This window comes from Podarcis bocagei (genome assembly GCF_964188305.1).
Source record: "Podarcis bocagei genome assembly, chromosome: 12".
Lineage (NCBI taxonomy): Eukaryota > Metazoa > Chordata > Lepidosauria > Squamata > Lacertidae > Podarcis > Podarcis bocagei.
The window spans coordinates 32,853,995-32,879,331 of NC_138137.1; the positions used below are offsets into that span (position 1 = coordinate 32,853,995).

At 44.8% G+C, this 25,337-nt stretch overlaps 1 protein-coding gene across 3 annotated transcripts in view; it reads left to right on the plus strand.

Annotated features, from left to right (window-relative positions):
* Positions 1-25,337, plus strand: part of SLC25A13 (solute carrier family 25 member 13) — a 109,552-nt gene that overhangs the window by 82,928 nt on the left and 1,287 nt on the right. For all 3 annotated transcript variants that reach the window (XM_081164586.1, XM_081164585.1, XM_081164587.1), the window contains 4 exons: positions 5,033-5,173; positions 14,218-14,356; positions 22,863-23,021; positions 23,116-23,206. In XM_081164586.1, coding sequence (XP_081020712.1) covers positions 5,033-5,173; positions 14,218-14,356; positions 22,863-23,021; positions 23,116-23,206 — 530 coding nt within the window. The remainder of the gene's footprint in view (positions 1-5,032; positions 5,174-14,217; positions 14,357-22,862; positions 23,022-23,115; positions 23,207-25,337) is intronic.

The following is a 25,337-nucleotide window of genomic DNA, read 5'->3' on the forward strand; positions in this document are numbered from 1 at the left end:
AAAGTTATCAAAAGGCTGGATCTCCTAGTATTTGGAATTCGTTAGTGTAGAACAAAAGGTGACTAAGTAGGGGCTTTTAAAAAAACCAGAATTATCCTCTTTGGGGACTCCAGATACTCCTGACTAGCCATTCTTGGGAACAGAATGCAGGGTTCTTCCTAAATTCTTTTGATAGTCCATGCGACCTTGTTTTTTGAAAGATGTTCAGGTACAACCCTTTACTCACAAATTGGCTTTTCCCAGCGTTCAAGCTGTTCCCTCTATCTTTAACAAGGCAAACACAGCGGTTGCTTACACTTAAATAAATGGTATTCTTCAAAACCTGAACCTCATTGTGTTTGCAACCAGTTCATTGGGGATCCCTCCCTTCCAGGTCCAGAATTCTATGATTCTATGATTTGCAAAAGTTTGCCGTGTCCTCTCAGGAGTCTGAGGTGCAGGATATGGGAAGGGAGAAGAAGCAGAAAAGGAGAAGAAGTTGCATTTATCATTTCATGCTTTCCTCTTAGTTCAGTTGCGTCTAGTGACCTGAGAGCTTCCTTCAACTTGTTTTTGAGTGGTGGGTCAAGCAAACAATCAAGTTTCTTTCCCTCCTAAATGGTAATTAAGGTGGTCAGCAGCATTGTGGTAATATTTCCCTCCCCCTCCTAAGTGACGGAACACTCTTCTTTCAGACAAAGGAGAAATATCCGATTCCCTCCCCCCTCCCCATTTCTCCTGGGGAGTGCAGAGAAAATATGATAAAGAAAGAAAGAGAAAAGAAGAATGATAGACACGTGTGTACAAGGTTATACTGCCATCGAGAGGTGTCTAGTGATATTGTGGTTTTTGTTTTTTGTTTTGAAGTCAAGAGTTGTCACTGAAAAAGTGCAGAAACAAATTTCCATAAAAATACATATTAACCTACGGTAGAGAGTGGATGAGGCGACTTAGGGCTGTCGTGTTGTGTGGTCCTTGAGTGCTGAAACAATTCAACATTGATCCTCATCTTGCTGTTCCATAAAAGCGTTCCAGCAATATTTATTATTTTAAAAACAGAGTGATATTTTAACTTTAAGTGCTTTTTTGTTTTTGTTTTTACTTTTTTTTAATCGAATCCTTGCATATATAATGTAGTTTATGGGATGTCGCTGAGGTCTCTGAAGCAGCAATGTTTTTGCGCAGGAGGGCTTTAAATTCCTGCAGACTGCCATGACATAAACCCCTTTTCTTTTGTTTGTTTGCTTGCGAGTATAACATTCTGATCCCGCTGTTCCTCCAGAAGCTCCTCGGAAGCCTCACAGCAATCTGTGAGGTAGGTTAGGGCTGGCAGATCTTGGCTTGCCCTGGGCCACCTAGTAGGCTTCCTTGTTGAGTAGGGATTTGGTCCTGCACTCAGACCCAACATCCTGGCTCTGGGCTGGGGACCCTGTGACCCTCAAATTTAACTCAGGCAGCATGGCCAATATGTAGGAATAGTGGGAGTCCCATAGGTTCACAGTTTTCCAATTCCTGCTCTAACTACTGTGCAGCATTGACAGAAACAAATACCACTGTTGGTTAGGCCATGGCATTCCCACGCATATGCCTCCAGAGTGATTTTGGACCAGTCGCTGTCGCTCAGCCTAACATACCTCACAGGGTTGTTGTGTAGGTTTTTTTTCGGGGGGGGGACGCATGTATGAACCCATGTTGAACTCTTCAGAGGAAACGTGGGATATAAAGGTAACAAACAAAAAAGCCTGCCAATGCATTGGTAGTACAGTGGTACCTTGGGTTAAGAACTTAATTCGTTCTGGAGGTCCGTTCTTAACCTGAAATAGTTCTTAACTTGAGGTATCACTTCAGCTAATGGGGCCTCCCACTGCTGCCGCACTGCCGCTGCACAATTTCTGTTCTCATCCTGAAGCAAAGTTCTTAACCCGAGGTACTATTTCTGGGTTAGCGGAGTCTGTAACCTGAAGCGTCTGTAACCTGAGGTACCACTGTACCATACTTCAGTGTGAAATTGTTGTGGAAGCCTTCCAGAACTTCATCTACCGATGGTAGAATAAGAGTGGCTGGGTATATTTATAACTGTTTCCTCTTCACCATTACTGTGCGTGTTGCTTTCGATGATTTAAAAAAAAAAATCTCCTCAGGCACCATCATGGTGCTTAGTCACAGACATATGAACAGAGTCAGTGCCACTGATGGAATACCATGTGCAGACCTCAGCTAGCCATGTACTTGAAGCGCAGGTGAAACTTAGTGATGGGGTGAACTCTGAAATTGCATATATTAAGCAAATGTGTTCAGTCTGCTGATTTGATACTTTGCCGCTGCCAGGCAAAACAATTAAACTTCGAAATATAAATAAATAAAGCCACAAGTTGCTTTAGCTTAGTCCTACTCAGAGTAGACCCGTTGAAAGGAATGCCCCTTGACTTCATGGTGTCTGCTTGGAGTGAGACTAGTATGAATACCACCCCATATCGATCATAGTATTATCGGAAGCTTCCTTATACTGAGTCAGAGCATTAAGTCCATCTAGCTCAGTATTGTCTACTCTGGCTGGCAGCAGCTCTGCAGGGTTTCAGGCAGGGTTTGCTGCCAGCTGTGTCTGGGACCTTCTGTGTGCAAAGCAGGTGTAAACACCAGTTTACAGCTAGAAGAGTACACGGGCTGGTCTTAACTCTCAGAAAAAGCTGTAACAAAAAGGTGTGTTTTTCCTTGTCACCAGAAGCACCCAGCAGTTGGCGGCTCCATTGAGATGATATACATTGATAACCTGGGAATGGGTATATGGACAATACTAGCTCAGTATTATCCACAGTCACTGGCAATGTCTCTCCCAGATTTCAAACAGAAGAAACAGGGTGGGGTGGGGGCTTTTGCATGCAGAGTATACGATCCCCCACTAAGCGTTCCCCTATCTGCACTTTCACTGTGGTAGGATTGCTGAGTTCCCAGACTTTTCGTTGGAAAGGGGCCGCAGTTCAGAGCTTTCGCGCAATTTGCTCTCCGTCTGGCATACTTAAGAGCCTCCATCATTTGTTTCATTATTTAAACGCAGCTTGCAAAGGCTGCCACTTTCCAACAAGCTTGGTGGTATTTCACACACCAAACCTGCATTTTAAAATAGTGCAGATTTTCAAAGCCGCTTAGCAGCCCGTTTCTGAAACTTCGGGAGGGATATCATTCTCGTCTTAATTATTTCAATATAGGCATGGTATCCACAGTTGCAGCTCATTAAAATAAATAGAAGGAAATGGCTAATCGCATATCAATTGTGGAAAATACTAGAGGAATGCCCAGGCTGGACTCGGAGTTGGGTTTTTGGCTGGAGATCAGAAACTAATGATTTGGCCTCTAATAACCCCGAGTAGTACCATTGATTTCAAAGGGCTTTAAGACTTGAACTGTCATCCTTGCCTTGTTAACATAATCCATCTGCGTCAGATTCCCTCCATGTGTTTTTGAGAAAATGCCTGCGAGGCCCCATGCGCTATGGGGATGGCACAGCAGAACAGATACAGCATACTTCTCAGCATTCTTCCCACACTAGCACATTTAATACAACATTGTCTGCTATCATTGGCAAGCATAGCAGTGTAGCCCCGGGAGTATGAGTGCAGGCAAAACCAGCACAGGAAACCTCCAGAGGCCCTTGCGTGTCACACAGGAGTTTCATCAGAGTCCGGCTCCCTCTGTTGCCCTTCTGGTTTTCTTCCCTCCGTGGCCTCTGGCCAAGAGTGGGCACAGGCAGGTAAACAATCCATCACCTTCTGCTTCCTCTCAATTACTCTTGGGGACATTTTGAAAAATGGTTTCGTGCCTTATATCCAGGCTCACCGCGACAGAGCTTGAGGATTTGCAGGGATGCATTTGCAAGGAAAACAAAACCAAAACAATACTGATCCACTGGGTCCAGGAGCCACACAAGCTCTGCAGCAACCCAGGGCACTCATCCTTTCCCCCCTTTTGTATACCAACCTCAGAGACTTGCTTTCCCCAGGTGTCCAGCCCTGGAAATCACAGCATTCCAGTTCAGGGGATGAACTAACCCAATGCCTTACTTTCTCAGAGATGGCTGGGTTTGAGGGAGAAGAGGGTTGTTTTCTTTTTCTTCCAGGACGACTGGTTTACATCCCAAATCTTCCAAGCTTTTCCTAGTTGTCATATGTAGGATTAGCTTTATTAGTGATGCACTTTATCTGCTTAAGTATTGTTGTTTTAACGGGCTGTTGGCAGTTCCTCATGACTAACTACGTTAAGCAAATGGCCACATCATCCTTACCCAAGGTTTCTAAAAAAACAAATGAAAGTAAGCTACCGAGTTGTTAAAGAAACTCTTGGTTTCCTGCTTGAGTTCTAGTGCTCTCTGGAGCGAATTGAATAAAGTAGGACTGCCTTTTGCATAGAGAAAGGATGTTCACATCAGATTAGCAGCAACTGAGTAAGATGCCATTTGAGGATATACAAACTTTCAGTTCAGTAACTTTTTTAAAGCGGAGGAAATTAGTTGTTGTAAATACATATGTTCCACAGCACTTTCTGTACGGGAGCCAAAACAGGGAGAGAGAGAAAGATTCTGCCAAATTTCCTTCTTGAGTAGACTGTGATAGATGCTGCCAGGCAGATTTCATTTCTTCTATTTAGTTAATAATTCAGCCTTGAAATGTCTACGGCTAGCTTTACTCTACTCCTGGCCTTCCAGAATCATGGAAATAGATGTTACTGACTTCTTTTTAAGCAAAGCTGTACGGAGGTCACGTTACAGTGGCGTATGTTTATCTAAGGGTTGTTTAGCTCATTGTGTTTAACAGACCAGCAGCTTTCAATCCATAAATCAATTGCAATTAAAATGCATAATTAACATCAGTTCATTTTGCACTGCAGTTCGGAAAGCAATGTTGCTGTATCACCTCAATTCACCCCTATCCTTGTGAAGGCGCCATTGAAGTACATGGAAACCCTGTGCCAGCAGCATTTCGAGAGGTCTTCCTTTCTGTACTTCACAGCCAGGACATGTTCACAGGGACACTCATGTGTTTTCCTTTCCCCACTCTAGGCTGGAGCCTCTCAAGTGATTTTCACAAACCCACTGGAAATTGTCAAGATCCGCTTGCAAGTGGCTGGGGAGATCACGACGGGTCCACGCGTTAGTGCCCTTACTGTACTGCGGGACCTGGGATTTTTTGGCCTCTACAAGGTAAATACATCTTGGTTGTCAATGGAAGAGAATATGCTATTTAAACTGTTGTTTGAAACTCGCTCTTTTCAATAGTTAGAAAGTGGCATATTTTTTAAAAGTATCCAAAAACAAAGAAACGCCGGTGCCCAAAAATACAGTGAAAGAAACCTCAGTCCCTGTAGCAAAAGCTGCTAAAGTTTATTTGAAATTTCTGTCAGGCTCACGTGGCTTAAAGGTCTTAATTCTAGAGTACCTCAGGGCCCATCAGCACAGCAACTAGACCTTGAACGTCATCAAGCAATGTCCTCGTGTGCTTCTGCATTCTCCTGTTCCTTGGACTTAAGCCAATATACGTCTCAATTCTAAACACTGTTATTTGGAAGCAATCGCCTAGTCTCTGAGCAACACCATGTTGATCTGCTCTGGTGTCACAGTAGTCCTTTGTTACCTTTTTGCCAGGGAGCCCTGGCTGATGAGGTCACCATTTCTGTAGCTGCCATTGGCTTAGCTGCTGTGATGCCTTGGAAGTTCTGGCCAATCTGACTGAGCCAGGTTGCTGTGCAATTAGGGGAAATTAGGAAACTTTATCTTCTGGACTCCCAAGGTCTGTGTGTTGACCTTAGAAGCACACATGTACAATACTGTTGGGGAGGGGAGCTAGACTGTGAGAGCAGCAGAATGGGAGTGAGTTGAGGGCCCCTTCCCTCCAACTACTTTACTGCTCCCAGTTGCCCCCTGCTAGCCCCCCCAAAAAACAGTTCATGAAAAACGTGAACTACTGTTGCATGCATTTGTGTGTTACTTCTTGCTTGATCCTGGAATTGTTCCTAAATATTGTTTGATACCTTACAACTCATCCTAATAGCTGCATTCTAGTTAAATGTTGTCCATAACACCTTACCCCCTAAAAAGATACTTTTGTAGTTGCATGCTTTTCTTAGCCCTAGTGTGACATTGAAATTCTACCTATTGTTAGGGGGAATAAGGTTGGAAGTCTTGTTTAGATGGTGGGCCATGTAATAGAATCATAGAATGGTAGAGTTGGAAGGACCTGAGGGTCATCTCGTCCAACCCCCTGCAAAGCAGGAATCTTTAGCCCAACATGGGGCTCGAACTCACGATGATGAAATTAAGAGTCTCATGCTCTCCATACCGAGCTATTTGCTTCCCTGTGTGGTGATGGTGAAACCACTCTGCCAATACAAGAGCTAGTGCCACTAGTGGATGCTTTCCCTCCCATTAGCGGTAAGTCAAGAAAACACTCACCCATTCAAAAAAGTACCGTATTTTTCGCCCCATAGGACGCACCGGCCCATAGGACGCACCAAGTTTTTTTGGGGGGAAATAAAGAAACAGGGACAGCGGGAAGACGCGCTGTGCCTCCCCGCTGTCCCCGGAGCTTGCGGGGCTGGCGGCGGGGAGAAGCACGCGTCTCCCCGCCGTCAGCCTCCAAACCACATCAGGAGACAGCGGGATGGCAGCGTTCCGCCTCCCCGCTGTCCCCCGACCTTGTGGGGCTGGCGCTGGGGCTCTCCTGAAGTCTGGAGAGCGAGAGGGGTCAGTGCGCACCGACGCCTCTCGCTCTCCAGGCTTCAGCGAAAGCCTGCATTCACCCCATAGGACACACACACATTTCCCCTTCATTTTTGGAGGGGAAAAAGTGTGTCCTATAGGGCGAAAAATACGGTAGCTATAGCTACTGCTAATAAATTCCCCTTTGGCTTGCCATGTAAACACATCTGAGCAGAGTTAACATTAGTTACATACCAGCTTTGTTGTATATGTGCATACTAAACATTTGGAAGTCTTTAAAAGAAGAAGGAAGGAAGGAAATATGAAGGGATTCCATGTACATGTTGCTTCATTATTCAGTCACGCCAGTCGGAATTGCTTGTTATCACGATAGCGAGGGAATTTGCATGCGTGAGCTGTCTATTTTGTGTGTTTTCAGTCTGGAGAGCCCTACCAGAGCCGTCTTTACCTGGGGGTGCAAGCGGTGCAGGGCACCCTGGCGCCGAATTCTGGGGGGCACCAAATGGCGGGCAGGCGGGCGCGCAGCTTCCCTCCCTCACAGCTGCAGAGATTGCTCTCCTGCCAAAACGGCATGGGAGAGAGTTGTGCGCCCACCAACCATATGGCTGGCGGGCACACAGCTTCCCCCCTGCCACTATCCGTGTATAGGATGATGTCGTCTAATACACAGGAAAATATGGTAATTTGGGGGCGCTGGGCAGATCTTTGCACCCCAGTGCTGCGTATTCATGGTAATAAATGGGAATTAATGTGGGGTGTTTGCCTCCCCATTGACTTGTTAGCATTTTAGCTGTCTTATTGCAGTCTTTTCTATGGAATAGTTCCCTTGACTTTGCATTATGGCATTGCTTGGGCAGGAAGAGACCGAAGGTATGGTCCAAAGAGGGGGGGGACCTCAGGACTGGGGAGTGGGAATCTAATTTGGGCCCCCCATCCTCTCTGTTAAGCCATCAATACTGTCTCCAGGCCAGCACACCTGCTGTGGGTTCCATGACAGGAGAAAGGTGGAAATGTAAGAAATAAATGTAAGAAAATAAATAATATCAGAATAAGAAGGGAGGGGAATGTGTTAAATACTCCACATTCTCAAGGCTGTGACTTTTTTTAAAAAAAGTAAAATTGTAGCTTTAATTATGAACTAATGCTTAACTATGAAAAAAACTCTTAAGCGGCTTACATATACTAAATTATGCATTCAAATTATTTGTTAAAGGTTTAGAGTTAAAAGCAATATTTTAAAAATTCAAAATAGAAATGAAACTAGAGTAGCTAAAAGCTGTATATTTCTCTGTGTAATTGTGCACCTTCATCAGCTTTTCATATTTGTGCCAAAATAGATTTACAGGAAAGTAGATTACATTTAACTGTTTGCAACTTTGCCTTTTAATTGTTCTAACCCAACCTGGGACCTTGGGGTGAAGTGTGGGTAAATAATAATAATAATAATAATAATAATAATAATAATAATAATAATAATAAATATTATTATTATTTCTTTTCTGAGTCACTTCCAGATTATAATTCTTAATTAGAATGTGTATCACAATGTTTGTAATACTTACCTCTTCTCATGGACGAAGTTTATTTGTTATAATACTGTATATTACCTCCTCTGCCCACTTTTAACCACCAACCTTTAAAAAAATGCCATTTGAATTACATTTGTTGTGATTTGAATTATATACCATGGAACAGAATGGCATGTATGAAGAAGTAAAATATAACTCCCTATTGTTAGTGTTATTATTTATTTTAAAAATTAATACATTAAACACTTCCCAACATTCTTAGGATTTTTTGTTTAGTAATTTAACAAGAACATGTTTGTTAGCATGAAAGTTAACCTTTTAATTTATCATGTTATTTATGATAGGTGTTCCTGTTAGAGGAATAGCTGTTAGATGGGGTCGCTTTTCCTGTTTTAATGCCTTTTTATCCAGCTTTCTGAATAGCTCTAGTCGTTTGTACTTTCCTCCAAATTATTTTAATTCATTTTAATTTTTTCTCAGCAACTTTAAAGCAAGCTCCGGTGGGGTAGCCGTGTTAGTCTGTTGCCGCGTAAAGGAGACTAATAAATTAGGTGCTGAGATGGACGAATAAATTGGTCTTAAAGTCTAATAAATTGTGTGTTTTGATATGCTGGAGCCCACTCTATCAGATGCATGAAGTGTAATCCTCAGTTGCAAGGTATCTAATCACAGGGGAGTAAAGGAAAAAATGGAGAAGCTGGAATTAAGTGGCAATTCAATTAGAGCTTGAATGTACGGAAAATAGGTATGAGAGGAGATCGCCAGGAGCTTCTGGAAGGGAGAGGGAACAGAGGAGCTTAGTTGGCTTCCTGACTGGTGTTATTGCAGTTTACCGGAACGGGAGGGATGAGGCAGCGGGGAGGTCAACACGGCATGTCTGCCCCTTTGGTGCCAATCCGGTGCTCCTGCCAATGTGTCTGAACTACACTTGACCTTCCCCACTTTCTTGCCCCTTTCCTTCCCAGTAAGCTACATAAGTGCCCCTCCCCACCCTCCCCACTTTTGATGACAACACAGCATATCTCAGCAATGCTGGGCAAATTAGCATCTGTAGTGGGACAGGAAACCATTTTCTCCATTCAGGCCCAAATGAGTAGGATTGAACTTCTGTATACATTAAAATTCAACTGTTCTCTGCTGGAGCTTTCCCTGTCTAAATCAAGCATCTCTGGGGGATTCTCAGTGGAAGCAGGTGGGAGCCCCTATCTGACCACTTTTTAGAGTTGGATGTGCCATCTCCTTGGAATTGAGTCAGCAAACCTGACATGAGCTGGGAAGATCATTTCAAAATACTTGTATCGTTCAGTAAAACTAGTTCAGTTCCACATATCTGTGTATTCAGTGTCGTTAGCACTGTTGTTTTGGTTTACGGGAGCAATATTTGCTCAAGTCCTTTGGACATAACTTAAAACTCTAAACTTGGAGCAACTCACCTTTCCATGCTGAGATGTCAGCCGAAGTCTCTCCAACTTTTCCCTGGGGCTTTGGAAGGCAGATCAGGTGGGGGCTTCCAGGGAAGGTTTTTTGTTTTTTTTGAGGGGGGGAGTGTTTGATGACGCTTGCTGCACTTCCGAATCGGAAGGGTTAAGTTGCCCGTGAAACCCAAGAGGAATGCTAACGGATCAAGAAATGACATGCTGCCTATTGTTTGTTGCTATAGGATCAAAATAACAATTATACATGCCAAATAAATTCTAAACCTGTAAGGTAGGGAAAGAGAGGATGGCGGTAAGTACAGGTGCCAGAAGCATTAAATAACCCTCTCAGACAAGGTGCAGTACTGTTGTCTTGAATTCTGCAAGGTCCCCCCAGTCTGGCATTTTTCCCCCTACACGAGACAATGTGCATTCACTGCAGGAGACTAGGTTAAGCCTGCGTCTCCCAGACCTTCTGGCTCCTTATGCCCAACCCTGACACAGAGGTGCCTTTGTGAGTATAATTACCCTCCCCTTGTAGTAGAAATAGTTTATTTAGATCCCCCCTACTTTTTTTTTTACCTCAGGTAAGGCTGGAATAAGCGAGAATTAGCATGCTAAAGAACCTGCCCCAGCTCTGACTTCTCTGAGTTGATTATCCAAACCTCCCGACAACCCATAGCTCTTTTTCTCTATTGGTTTGTTCTCGTAAGATTCGATCCAGTATTAAAGGCCCGAGAGGCCCAAGAGAAACGATGTGGCAGTGGGGAGTCAAATTAGCTGGCTGGTAAAGGGGTTGGGGGAATGCCTTAATAAATAAACACCCAAAAAATGTCATGTCCAGCAGGGCTGTGTCTTGGTTGGCAGAATAAACTCAGGCAGACAATCGTCATAATTTACCTGAGGACTAATATGAAGGGATACACGTCACTAAGGTACAGTGAGACTGGCGATCTGGAACACGCTTAAAAGTAGGAAGCAAGTTTCACTGAAAACTATACGAGAACTTGCTTCACAGCAAACTGTTTCCTTAGCATTTTCAGGATGCATTGGCCATTCTCCCCTAAAGCCTTCCTAATTGGCATTAGCTGGTTGCAGGTGATTAACTTGCAGTTAAATGAGGCCTGCCTGTAAACATGCTTTTCCCAGACTTTAAAACCGAGTTGGCGAGGGGAAACTTTAGACTGTTGAGATATTGGAAAGGAGCCAAAGGTGGTGGTTAATAAAGTGAATCCAAGTTTTGATCCAGCTTTGTTTACACATAGCTGAACAAAGCTTGACAGATATTTTCTGCCTTGAAAGCTGAAAGCATATTACCAGAGGGTCTTTTATATATATATGGAAGTATGCTATTTCCATCTCTGGAAAGAGATTACTGTAAAAGTGAGAAGAGAGTGCCGCTTAAATTCCATTAATGATTTTGAAGAAACTGAAGCGTATATTTGCCATTTCTTTATCTGAAGTTCTGTTCTGTCATTGGAAAGCAGAACAATATGCACCAATTTTTATATGCAGAAATCTATTAAAGCTCAACCAAAATCCTGCCCAAGTATAAAGGGATCCTCTACAGGCTCAGGCTAGGACGGGGCTGGGGAACATCTGCAGCCCTCCAGATGTTCTTGGGCTACAACTCCCAGCATCCCTGACCACACTCTGAACTAGCTGAGACTGATGGGAGTTGGAGTCCAACCACATCTGGAGGACCATGGGTTCACAGCCCTGGGCTAGGACCCTGCTGCACCTGCATGGAAAGTGTGTACCAGGAATAGCTTTCTGTGTTCCTTTGATGTTAAACCTGGGTGGTGTTGAGAGGGAGCTCATAGGTCAACCTTAAGGTTGTAATGGGACAGAGAGAGAAGGACATGAAGGACTCTGAAAGATCCTAATCAGTATCTTGAAGTGCAATTGAAACAAAAGGCATCTGGGTGACAGCATGGAAAATGAAGTAAGACTAATGAACTCTCCTGTGACAAAAGGCATAATGCATATTTTTCCCAACCCTTTGGGGAAAATTTTTGAGATGAAAGAATACTTGTTCATTTCCTGCATTGCCTGCCAGAGAGTGCAACAAATCACAAGGTTGCCTGCCAAGTCGGTAGAACCCGGAAGAGTGTTTGTCTCTAGGAATGCGACTCGCTGCATTTATGAGCCCCTTAGGCATGCTTTGCACCCTTGTAGCAAATGATTGCAGGAGTGCAACCGTAGATGTTTGCTAAGAGAATAAAGGGGTAGGTAGGGAAGATGAATAGGAGTCAGTTCCACAGGTACTGTAGTTCTTTGATATTCTGTATACTAATACTAAACTCAGTATCCGAGTGTGGATCCTTAATGTAGTAACAAGGGCACCACCCCTGCACAAGAGGAGGGTATAAGCAGACTTGGGGAAGTATGGAGAATCTTTAGGTAAAAAACCCTAAGTAGAGGGGGGACACACCCCCCAGCAGCACATTGAAAACTGACTGTGCTCAGTGTGCACAGAATTTTGTTGGAGGGATGTGTGGAAAGGAATCAGATATCCTGGGAAAGGACATGGCTGGCTGGAATCCTGAACAGGAGCAGTCCACGGTGCAACATTTTGTTTCCACTTTTGCTTTGCATTAATGGATGAGCGCTGCCAACATGAATGAACGAGCACTACGTAGAGGCAAAGTTAACAAGCGCTAGTAGGCTGTGTCTGCACTTTGGTTCACATATGTTCTATCAGGGCAGGCGTTGTTCCTCGTTGCTTATGTTGCAATATCTGTGAATTCCAGAGCTGCCATATTAGAATCTCACCCTGTGACCCCCAGAGGTCATCCAGAGAAAAGTGTGGGTGCAGCTTGGTTTCTTTGCATTCTGTGTATCCCAAGTGTGCCTGCTTTCCAGTTGTCTTTTCTGTTACCCTTTCCTTAGGGGAAAGTGTAGGTAAAGGTCAAAAGGTTGACTATCTGTGGCTGAGCTGCATTTATAGTTCAAGGTATAAAACTAATTCAAAGCCACCACAGATCTCACGTTTTTGAAGGTGTGGGGAGCAAGGCTTGTTCTGCCTGCCGGTGATGATCCCAAAGGTCCCACAGCCACTCTGCTGACTGTCAGTGGCTCGATTTCAGACTGAGATCTCTCCCAGCCCTCCTTGGAGATGCCAGGGATTAAATCAGAGACTTTCCCCATGCCAAGCAGATGCTGTACCACTGAGCATCTTTAGGCTGACCTGTTCAGGGACTCATGGAAGAACTGCCCATAGCTCCTCTCACCTGAGGAAGAACAGGTTATATATTTATATCCAAACAAACTACACTCCTATAAAGCGAAGTGTAATCAATATGGCAACTGACTTTTAAAGTTTGTTGCCGGCAGTCAGCATTTCCCCTCGTGCAGTTCTCAAGGCAGTCGTGCACCATTTCACAATGCCACAACTCTCTCCATGTTGGGCTGTGCCAGTGGAAGCTGTGTTTCCCCTTGCTGTTGTGCAAGACTGGTTTGCTGGCTTGTTTGTTCACAAACTATTCTGTGCCACTTGCCATACCAATCGCAAGGCAGCTGACAACCTTAAAAGACAATCCAGTAAACAAACAAACAGAAACAAAAAAAACAACACATTACAACAAATAGAATTATTGCAAAATGTGAAGGGCCTGCTATGCAGATTGAGTCTGTCTACACAATTTTGAGTGCCAGGGAGCCTCAGCAGCTGTGCTGCCCATTTCTGCTTCTTGCACATTTCTATTACTTCTTATTTAGCAAAACTTATATACCACTTATTGTAACAAAACCTCTAAGCAGTTTTCAAGCAATACGATATTAAAATTACCAGTAAAAGCATAACATTTAAAACATGTAAAAAACAACAACCCACAATTAAAACCAACAGTAAACTAAAACATCAACATCTGCATGTCTGGATAGACTTGCCTAAACAAAAATGTTTTAAGCAGGTGCCAAAAAAATACAGCGAAGGCACCTGCCTGGTACCAGTAGGCATTTGTGTCGGCCACATCCTTAAATCTACATCGTGGGAACTTTTCTTGAGACTTCGCACAAAACCTGGGATAGCTCAGTCAGTAGAGCGTGAGACTCTTAATCTCAAAGTTGTGGGTTTGAGTCCGACGTTGGGCAAAAGATTCCTTCATTGTAGGGGGTTGGATGATCCCCATGGTCCCTTCCAACTCTGCAATTCTATGATACCTTTCCACAAGTGGGTGGCATTTTTACTTTGCCAGCAGAAAACCAGGAGTAGCTGATGCAGTGGTTCAGCGTCACAAAGCCATTGTCCCGACACCGGTAGTGAGTACAGCAGTAGTGAGCTTGGGGTTGCCCATGCATCCCAGCAGAGCCCCTCCTGCACTCCCACCAGTGCACTTGTGCAGACACCCCTGCCCCCCTGCCTCCCCACCTTGTGCCACCCAGGTCAGCAACAGCAATGCTGGTGTCTTGAGGGTGGCTGCGCTGCACTGACTGTTCCTGCGAAACAGTCTATCCTTAACAAGCGTGCCTAAGAAGCTGGTTGGTTTCTGTGGTCTGCAACTTAATTCTGCGCTTCCTCTACCTTGCTGTGGTTCTGTCCGTAATGCAGCTTTTCTTTGTTTGTTCTGTTTTCCTGTCCTAGGGAGCCAAGGCATGCTTTCTCCGTGACATCCCCTTCTCTGCCATTTACTTCCCCTGTTACGCTCACATGAAATCTGCTTTTGCAGGTGAAGATGGGCGGGTGAGCCCTTGGTCGCTGCTTCTAGCTGGAGCAATAGCTGGTAAGTAATGTTTTTTCTTGGGACGTTAATGTACCAGGGGTGGCGAAGCTCTAGTCTAGGGGCCAGGCTTGGCTGCCAGGGCATTTTTTAGGAAGCCACTCTCAACCATCCTACACCCGACCTCATGCATGACATCATGCCCAAAGCTCCCAGTTGCCCAGTAAGGCGTTGCTGCCACCACCCAGCAGCTGACAGAGGGATAGCAGCACAACTTCAACCTCTCACTTGTTTCTTCTTCCAGTGCATGTAGATGGAAGACCTTTGTGTACATCCCCTATGCTTCCAAACGAAGGGATTTAAAACAGCCACCCCCTCAAAAGTGTGGACATTTGAAGGAGAAGCACCAGGAGTTGGATGATTTCCAAGCCCTTGGTACTCATCCCTCCATGATAATGCTTACAATGCTTACAATGGTTCACTTGACTTAGAGCTTCAGAGGAAAGCATGCCAGGTGATTGGCAGCCCAGCAGCCCCACCTACCTGTCTGCTTTGGCCTGCTGGGGGGGCAGGTGGGGGGGAGATAAAGATCCAGCCCTCTGGCCAGAAAAGGTCCCCCACCCTTGTTCTGTACCCTTTGGTGCCTGGAGATTGCAAGTGGATTGGGCCCTTGAATAGTTTAATCTGTATCTAGTTGGGTCAGGAACTGTGACATGGACTTTGTTCAGTAGTGGAATTGCCATGGAGGTAGACTGGTCAGTGATCTGGAGGAAGCAACATTTTGAGCAAAGAGGTGATTATTTAGGACTAGCACAGGGAAAACCGGTGCCTCTGGATGTTATTGGACTTCTGCTCCCATCAGCCCCAACCAGCATGGCCTGTGGTCAGGGATGATGGGAGTTGTAGTCCAACAAACTTATGGAGGGCACCGCATTGGCTACCCTTAGGCTATAGTGCTGCCTGGCAGAGGCTCTCCAGGGTTGTAGGCAGAGGCGTGCCAGGGACTGATGCATTGCAAAGCATCTTCTCTGCTCCAAAGCTGTTATTCCTGCCCCTCCACTAGCAGGACCAGATTAAATGACATGAGGTTTAGCGTGCAGAGCCCCCACACCCAGTGCTTTCCTTCTCCTAAGGCTCAGATTTCTTTGCACACATACCCATAGATGACTGTATCCTCCTATACGTGCTGTGCCTGAAATCTGATAGAGGCTTTTGCAATTCTCTCCAGATTTGGAAAGGAAAAGAAAAAAGAATAACTTGGGAGTTTATAAAATGGATTGGCATCTGGTTTAAGCCATGTGAAAGGAAGCATGCGCCCGCACATGATGCATAATATAGCTCGTGGAACCCCTTGCCACATGATGATCTTGCAGGAAAAGGCTCATGGGCATCTTTTTAAAAGCTTGAGATGAATATGTGAAGGACTAGGTCTGTGAAGGGACTACTGTGAATGCACAGAGAGATGCTGCCTGGTGTTCTGCTTTATAGGTCATGTCACCAGAATCTTAAGTGCTGGAGCTGGTGTGTTTGCCGGAGTCCGGGTGTCATATGCTGCTGGTGACCGACTGCTAGACCCTTGCTAGCCGGTTACATACAGCTGACTCAAGCATTGCAGCCAATCTGCACTAGGAATGTCTTCCATTTCCAGACTCTCTTATGTCAGTCTGTGATGGATTTGAATGTTGAAATGGTAATGCGAAGAGCTCTCTTTCGCAGGCATTTGGGTGGGGGCCATGAAAGGGGTTGCTTAAAAGTGGCTCATAAAAGAATATTCTTACTTTTGACGTCTCCCTGATCAGCAGACTTTTGAATGTTATGTTAATAATATAAGATTCCGAAGGCATGCCCCAAATCTATCCATGCCTTCTGACAGGAGGAGACCAAGCCGCTATGATAAAAGAGAAGCTGCTGGCTGGCATAATAAACTTTGTTGACTATTGGAAAGGGTAGAGAGGGGAAAGCTCTCTCTTAAAAATAATAAAAAAGTTATACATAAAATAAAAAAATCTTTCTCTCCAGTATGGCTCAAATCAGCATATGTTTAAAGTAGCATATTTGAAATCCTGCATATAAATCTATCTAAAAGGTGAACTTCTGTTATTATGATAGATAATGGAAATGTAATGGCTCTGGGAGAAGCCAGGCCTCTTCTGCATGGAATGAAAAGGCAAATAGCAAATGCTTTCCCCCCCTGTCCTGCTGAGAAGCAGCTAAAGGGGCCCTGTGTAGAGTCACAGTTCAGAAAGCCCAGAAAAAGCAGGCATTGAGCATTTTGCCTCTGTATTCCAAATGCGAGAGTATCAAAGCTAACTGCTCCCGTTCCTGAAACCACAGGCGTTGACCCCAGCATTCAGCTCTTTCAGCGTTGGGCTCTGCTTCAGTCTGTGCTGAATACTCTGAGCAGAGCTCTAAGCGGTCCCTCTCTCTCTCACCTTCTTCTCCCCCTTTCCTTTCCCAACTTGGCATGTTTTTGCTCTCAACATGTACTGTCTATATAAAGAGGCAGGATATAATATCCGGATGCTCTTTGCAGCCAAATGTTCTCTACGACTGATGGCTAGATTATCCACTTCTGCTGTTGGTAGCTAAAAGGATCTAAGATGCTGGTTCACTCCCGGCTCTGCCATTTGCCTGCATGGACATGCGTCTTTGTTGCTTAGTTTGGAGGATGACAACCAAGAGGTCTGAAGTGCTGGTCCGTAGACCACAAAATCAGCATATGCTGAGACTTTAAATAGGATGGCTTAGGAACATAGGAAGCTGCCTTCTACGGAATCAGGCCATTGAGCCATCTTGTATTGCCTGCACTAACTGGCAGCAGCTTCACCAGGCAGGGTTTTCTCCCAGCCCTACATATGGAGACAGCAGTCACGAAATTAAAAGACGCCTGCTTCTTGGGAGAAAAGCAATGACAAACCTAGACAGCATCTTAAAAAGCAGAGACATCATCTTGCCAACAAAGGTCCGTATAGTTAAAGCTATGGTTTTCCCAGTAGTGATGTATGGAAGTGAAAACTGGACCATAAAGAAGGCTGATGGCCGAAGAATTGATGCTTTTGAATTATGGTGCTGGAGGAGACTCTTGAGAAGATCAAACCTCTCCATTCTTAAGGAAATCAGCCCTGAGTGCTCACTGGAAGGACAGATCCTGAAGCTGAGGCTCCAATACTTTGGCCACCTCATGAGAAGAGAAGACTCCCTGGAAAAGACCCTGATGTTGGGAAAGATGGAGGGCACAAGGAGAAGGGGACGACAGAGGATGAGATGGTTGGACAGTGTTCTCGAAGCTACCAGCATGAGTTTGACCAAACTGCAGGAGGCAGTGGAATACAGGAGTGCCTGGCGTGCTCTGCTCCATGGGGTCACGAAGAGTTGGAAACGACTAAACAACAACAACAACACATATGGGGATGCCCAGGGTTGAACTTTGGGCCTTCTGCATGCCATGCCACTGAGCCTCAGCCCTTGCCTATAAGCCTTCTGCAGTTGACTATTCCATATTTCACACGTCTCTGGTGAACTCATTGTGAATGTTCACACTTCAGTGCTGAGTCCCAGTTCCTCACTGCTGTGTTCTTTAAAAGAAAGAAAAGAAAAGAGTGTCCAGGCTTTAAGTATGCAAACCCGGATGCTTGGTTTTTGGGAAATGCAAGAAAGTCCATTCCCTGGTGACTAAGCATTCGAGTATATCCAAACCACACTTGGAATCCTGTGTGGCAGTTTTGGTCGCCACACCTTAAAAAGGATATTGTACAGCTGGAAAAGGTGCAGGGAAAGGACAGCCAAAATTATCACGGGGTTCCGGTGAGGAAAGGCATACAATGTTTAATGATTATTTGTTTGTTTTAAAAAAGGCGAATAAAAAGTGGTAGGGGAAAGAGGCATATGTATATAATAGAACATGGGGTGGAGAGTGAGACTTCCCCCTCTGTCTTTTATAAAGCTGGAACCTGGGGTCACCCAGTGAAGCTGAATGGTTAGTGGTATTCATGACAGAGATAGTGGGAGATTCAGGACACGGTGCAAAGTTAAATTGTGGACCTCGCTGCCACCATCTTTGGTGACGGACAGCTGCCAACTTGGATGGCTTTAAATGATCATTGTACACATTTTTTGGAGGATTACAGCTGTCAGTGGCTACCGGTCATGGCGGTTACTTCCCATACCAAGAGGCAGTGCCTGGGTGCATTTCCCTGTTTAGTTGTTCTGTTGTGAAGAGTAAGCTGTGGTAAATGTTGCCCATGTTATCTGTACCATAGCTCTGGGCACCATTATATTCTAGTTATATGTATGACCTATAAAGCTCATCATGACTTCTGAGATCAAACGGGCTGCTCTCTCAGTGAAACCTCCAGGCAGCCAACCCCTTTGAGAGATTGTCCACTGCCTGCGTTCAGCTAACCCAGTGCTGATGGCATGCACCATTCTACAGCAGATGTTTATTTTGATTTGGGACTTTCAGGTTCTCATTTTTTAATTCATTATTATTTTGACAGTTTGTATGCTGCTCGATTACAGTTGTGTCTAAGTGGTGTGTGGGAGACCCTGCACAAATGGACTCAGAATACTGAACACATGATTTATCCAAGCCATGAGGAGCCACTAACAGTGACTCCCAAGAAGTCTTTAGTGATTGAGCAAAGGATATAAGGGATCAGGTGGTAATATAATTAATTACTCCTATGATACATGACTAGGAATAACATCCACAAGAGATTCAGTTATTAAAAAACTGCTCAGTTAGTACATTACCTTGTGCTGAATAGTCAGAAGACTATGGATTTAAAGCCGGGTCAATTGTAACCCAACATAATGGAACAAAACAGTTTTTGAGCTCTGTATCCTATCTAGACTTGAAACCTAAGCCAGTGTGTTGAGCCAAGTCATTTCTTAGATTTTCTAATTTTTTTCCTTCTCTGCCCATTGTTAAGCGATTGCAGACTGTGATAACTGTCTCTTTGAAGTTCAGTTCAGCCACAGAAGTAGCCTCTCTTTATCAGTAGTTGCCAGTATAGGGTTAGAAAATGCACAGTAATGTGGACCCTATCTTGTATTTTTTTTTTTTTTACTATATTTCCATTTCAGGTTATCTTCCTTTAGCTGATTACTGTTCAGGGCAGTGACTTGACTCTTATCGTGCAGTATAGGACTGGGAGGGTGGGAATGAGTGGCAGGTACTAGCGAAAGCAAGGGTGATATTACTGGGCTAAAAGGAAGTAAAGGATTATAGGAAGAACTGAAGTTTTATCATGTATACTTTATATTGGCAGAAACATAATAATCACACTTCCCTGACTGGGAGCATTCAAAGACTTTTTGGGAAGAGATTCTTCCCCTTGAAATGGGGACAGGATCTAGGTTTGGTTATTTGGGACAGAAGTAGGTTTCTCACAAGGCCCCCATACTAAGCCTTGGCTAACGTTGGAGGCACAGTCCACAGGTAGTTATCACCCCATTTGTTTTGGACTGAGGTTTCCATCATCCTCTGCCATTGGCAGAGTGAATGGAGTTAATGGGAGTTGTAGCCCAAAGTATCTGGAGAATTCAAGGCCTGAGGACTGGCACAACTCCCTCCAAGTCTGTCCAGGGACAGCACTCACCTTGAATTTCTTGACTGAGTCAAGACCATTGTCACCTCAGAGGTCCAGATGTAAATGAATAAAGCTGTGTGTCATCAGCATATTTCCGACAACGTACTCCAAAACCCCAGATGACCCCACTCTGTGGTTTCATTAAACAGCATGGGGGATACAATCGAACCCTGAGGAACCCCACATTTAGGCTCCACAGGGCCAAGGTACACTCCCCAAGCATCACCCTCTGGAAACTACCATCCAAGTAGGACTGGAACCCCTGCAAAGCAGTGCCACACACACCTAACTTGGACGTCACATTTCAGGAGCAAGTGGACAACTGTCCAAAATTTTCCAAACTTCTCCTTGCTTCTTTCTCACCCGTTCACCTCCTTGCCACAAACAGCAGTCTCTTGGTTCCTGTACCGAAGTGTTTCTGGATTGTGTCATTTTTGTTGTTAGTATTAATTCAATTGATATCCTGCCCTTCTTCCCAGAGGTGCCCAGGGCAGCATGAGTTTTTACTCAACTGTACAATGCCTGCTCTGCAACCTATGTTAGACTATTTAACTCAGCCGAGGGTGCCTGGACCTTTGCAATTAAAAGACGTTTCTGAAGAGTCCTGGCTTGCAGTTTTCAAAGCCTTGCAGATAGTTGCATTCCAAAAATTTGCATAAGATGGAAACTATTTGGGACTTGTACCACAAAGCTCAGGGCTAGTTCACACTTGCTGATGTCCCCAAGGGGGAGTACCTTGGAAGCATGCAAGACTACTGGCTGGTTTGTGGCCAGACCAGGCTCACATGGCGGCACTGTTCCTGTGAAATACCACCTCCACAGCGGGGACGGGGCTTCTGCCTGCATGGCTGCTGTCTTTGCAAGAGTCAGCTAATTTTTAAAGAGTGAAAGTCCAGCTTCTGTGTCTCATAAGCAGGAGGTGAAATGGATGACTCATGGACTTGCTGAAGGGAAGCGCTGACCATGTTAAGAGAAAGCCACCTTCTGCCAAATGTTCAAATGTGAATGTTCGCACAGTGTGTTTTCCTTTCTTTTTTAATGGGTTTTGAGAGACGAGGAGCAGTCCTTATTTTGGTGATAAACACACACTTATACATCTCTTTCAAAGGAGTCTACTAAAAAAAAAAAAAAGTGAGATGGCGTTCTGGAGCCAAACCACATTGGTTTGGACAAAAACTGTTACAGAATTATTAAGCTTTAGAGGGAAGAAGAAGATGAAAAAAAAATAGCAAAAGCAAAGGAGATTTATGCATCTACATCTGACCAAGCTGGTTTGGAACTGACGCAAAATGGAAAAGTAATAAAATAAGAAGAGACACTGTTTTTGAATACAGTCTTGCTTTATTTTTGTCCTCCCCCCCCCCTTGTTTTTCTTTAAATCTAAATACGGATTATTTCATTAGACTGAGTTTGAAAAACTGCTGGTCCAAGGCCTAAAATCATTCGAGGTGCCCCTTTTGACTTCATGGAGAGAGCATGTTTCAGGATTGTGGCCCCTTCTCTGCTGATAATTCGGTATTTGTTGCTTTCTGTTGTTTATCTGCCAGCATAAATCTTCCAACAAGACTTTGCTGAAGAAATTAGACGCTGAAAAATGTGCATATGCCCAAAGGAAAACATGGAACATTATTGAGTTGGGGTTTGGGTTTTTATTTTATTTTGGCGCATTGTGCACAACTTGTACCTGTCTGCCTGTTTTGAGTTTAACAAGACTTCTCACAGGATGTAGCCCTGAAGTCAAAAAAAGTGCAAAAATTTTCAGTCTTCTGCACATAGGGGCAAATGCTGGAAACTACAAGGGAGCTGACTTTTACCTCCCCAAAGTGAACTCAAGACCCTCTGCAAGCTTCAGACATATTGAAGACTTCTGTTTGCCACTCAACTTAAAAAGAAAAATAAAGCATCCATGACAGATAGCCATCCAACCTCTGCTTAAAAATCTACAAGGAAGGAGAGTCCACAGCCTCCTGAGGGAGACTGTTCCACTGTCAAACAGCTCTTAGTGTCGGAAAGTTTTTCTGTATGTTTAGTCGGAATTTCCTTTCTTGTAACTTGAAGCCATTGGTTCAGATCCTCTCCTCCAGAGCAGGAGAAAAGAAGCTTGCTGCATCTTGCATGTGACAGCCCTTGAGATATTTGAAGATGGCTACCATATCTCCTTTCAGCCTCCTCTTTTCCAGGCTCAACACACCCAGCTCCTTCAACCATTCCTCATAAGGCTTGGTATGCAGACCCTTGATCATCCTAGTTGCCCTCCTCTGCACACATTCCAGCTTGTCAACATCCTTAAATTGTGGTGCCCAGAATTGGACACAGTTTTCCAGATGTGGTCTGACAAAGGCAGAATAGGTAAAGGTCAAAGGACCCCTGACAGTTAAGTCCAGCCGCGAATGACTCTGGGGTTGCGGCGCTCATCACTTTACAGGCCGAGGGAGCTGGTGTTTGTCCGCAGACAGTTTTTCCAGGTCATGTGGCCAGCATGACTAAACCGTTTCTGGCAAAACCAGAGCAGCGCATGGAAACGCCGTTTACCTTCCCGCCGGAGCGGTACTTATTTATCTACTTGCACTTTTTGGCGTGCTTTCAAACTGCTAAGTTGGCAGGAGCTGGGACCGAGGAACGGGAGCTCACCACATTGTAGGGATTCGAACCGCGACCTTTTGATCGGCAAGCCCAAGGATCAGTGGTTTAGACCACAGCGCCCCCCACGCCCCCAAAGAGATAGGGACCTCCCTTGATCTGGACACTATACTTCTGTTGATGCAGCCTACAATGGCATTAACCTTTTTTGCTGCTGCATCACACTGTTGACGCCTAGATCCTTTTCACATATACTGCTAGTAAGCCAGTCAGCACAGACCATACTGAGCTAGATGGAGCATAAGGCAGCTTCCCAGGGTCCTAACAGGCCAACTCACCCATCTCTAAGCAAGTTCAACAAGCTGGTTTCTTTTCTGCCCTGCTTTCCCTTTCTCCAGGAATGCCTGCCGCTTCCTTAGTGACGCCTGCGGATGTGATCAAGACGAGGTTACAGGTGGCAGCCCGTGCAGGACAAACAACCTACAGCGGCGTGATTGACTGTTTCGGGAAGATCCTCCGAGAGGAAGGCCCCAGGGCATTTTGGAAAGGAGCTGCAGGTAGCCTTTGCAAACACTCATTTTAACAAGGAAGGATGCATGTTCACCTGATGCATTAATGTGGCTAATAATGGTGTGGTTTCCTGCCCCTCAGCTCGTGTATTTCGGTCGTCTCCTCAGTTTGGAGTAACCCTAGTGACTTACGAGCTTCTGCAGAGATGGTTCTACGTTGATTTTGGAGGAACGTAAGTACCGTACTTTTCGCACCATAGGACGCACCGGACAATAGGACGCACCTTGTTTTAGAGGGGGGAGAACAAGAAAAAAAAATTATTGCCCTCTCTGCCCAGCGCCCCTTCAGCGAAGCGGCAGGAGGCGCTGCACAGAGAGGGGGAGAATTTTCTCCCTCTAAAACAAGGTGCCGTTTAGTTCAGTCGCCTTCAGGCGGCTACTTGGAAGCCTGGAGAGCGAGAGGGGTCGGTGCGCACCGACCCCTCTCGCTCTCCAGGCTTCAGGTTCCTTTCGACCTGCTCTTTGGAGCTGGTGGGGGGAAGCCCACAACGAGCCCCAAAGAGCAGGTTGGGGAGCAGCGGAAAGCTTCTATGGCTTTTTTAGCCCCGCAAGCGCTCTCCCAGCTGGAGAGGTGGTGCGCGGCTAAAGAGGCTCCTGCCATAGCGTCTCCTGCTATGGCGTCTTCGCTCCATAGGACGCACACACATTTCCCCTTCATTTGTGAAGGGGAAAAAGTGTGTTCTATATAGCGAAAAATATGGTATGTTGGGTTGACCACCTTGGCTCTCTTTATAGGAGTTAGTCATAAAGAGCTCCAGATTTTCTTTATGAATTAAGGGTCACTAAAGCTCAGGGGAGATACACTTTTTAACACCAGTGCTTGTCATGTACATGAGGACAGACAGAAAGAGGAACACAAGTAGTTAAATAGCAACGGGAAGACCCATTCACAGAGTGCAGTAGGGTTTTTTAAAAAGACTTTTTATTAAGATTTTCCCATAATACAATAAAATTACAACTACAGAAGATACAAATCGATGAAGTGAAATACGAAGTCCTTTCTTTAAAAACAAAACAAAACAACATAGTTTTATTGATTTCCAAACGAAGTTCTCTCTTAAAAGTAGTTCCTGGTCCTTACCACCCACAGAGGACAGTAGCTCTTCCCATCTGGGATCTTTCCTTTCTCCTACCAGCCTCATATCCTGGGGGACCAGCATTTTCCTGGTCATCACCCAGGGTCCTCCATCAACCCTCTACTACCCCCATGAGTATACAATCTATGAACTCTAATAAAGGCCCCAGACATAGGACTCCAAAGAAGTAGGAGAAAGCAGAAAAACAAAAGCCGAAAAACAAGAAAGAAAGAAAGAAAGAAAGAAAGAAAGAAAGAAAGAAAGAAAGAAAGAAAGAAAGAAAGAAAGAAAGAAAATAGAGAGAGAAGAATAAGGGGGAAAGGGGAAAAACCCATTAGTGAAAGATACAGAAGAAAAACTTTCATTTTTCCATCTGCCAATAAAAAAAAATTAAAATCATTAGAAACCTTTGGCATGGTAGAGTACAGTAGTGTTGGCATGCTGTTAATACTGCAATGCTGTTGATGAGATTGAGAAGTCTCATCAGCACTAGTGTTAAGACTTGCATCACTGGTGCATCATGTCACCTTAAGTTTCCATGTTTTCACCTCTTCTGCCGACGCTCAAAACAGATTTCACACTGAACAGATTGCTGGGCGAGTCTCAAAGTAATTTTTAACGTACTTCTACTGTGCTGCTTTATAGGCAGCTGCTGGAGATTATAGGACTTTATTTTTCTACAGGTATGTAAAACATTCTCCACCCCAGATGCTGTTGGGCTCCACCTTCCATCAGCCCCAGCCAGCAAGACCAGTGGCCAGGGATGATGGGAACTGTAGTCAAAGAGCATCTCGGTCAGCGGACTAAAGTTTAAAAAACGGTGGCTTGCTGTCTGAAAGGATTGAATAAGAAATTGGTACAAAAGAGGAAAAAGAAGATTATAGGAAGCTACCCATCTAGCCCAGTATTGTCTGCCCAGTTTCAGTCAGGGCATCGCTTTACCTGGAGTTGCTGGGGATGGAACCGGGGACCTTCTGCATAAAAAGCAGATGCACTACCACTGAGCTATAGTCCTTCCTCAGCCCCAGGTACCAACTCTTCCATAAGGTTGAGTGCTGATGTTCCCAATGACCAGGAGGAATAGCCACAAATGGGAGGGAGTTTGGAGAGAGGCAGAGCCAAATAGCATTTTGTCCCAGGCAAGCTCTTGTGGGCGGGGGCTCTTTTTCTCTGGAAAGAACTTTACTTTTAGGGTGGAAGGCTGCATAATCACACTTGATAAAATATG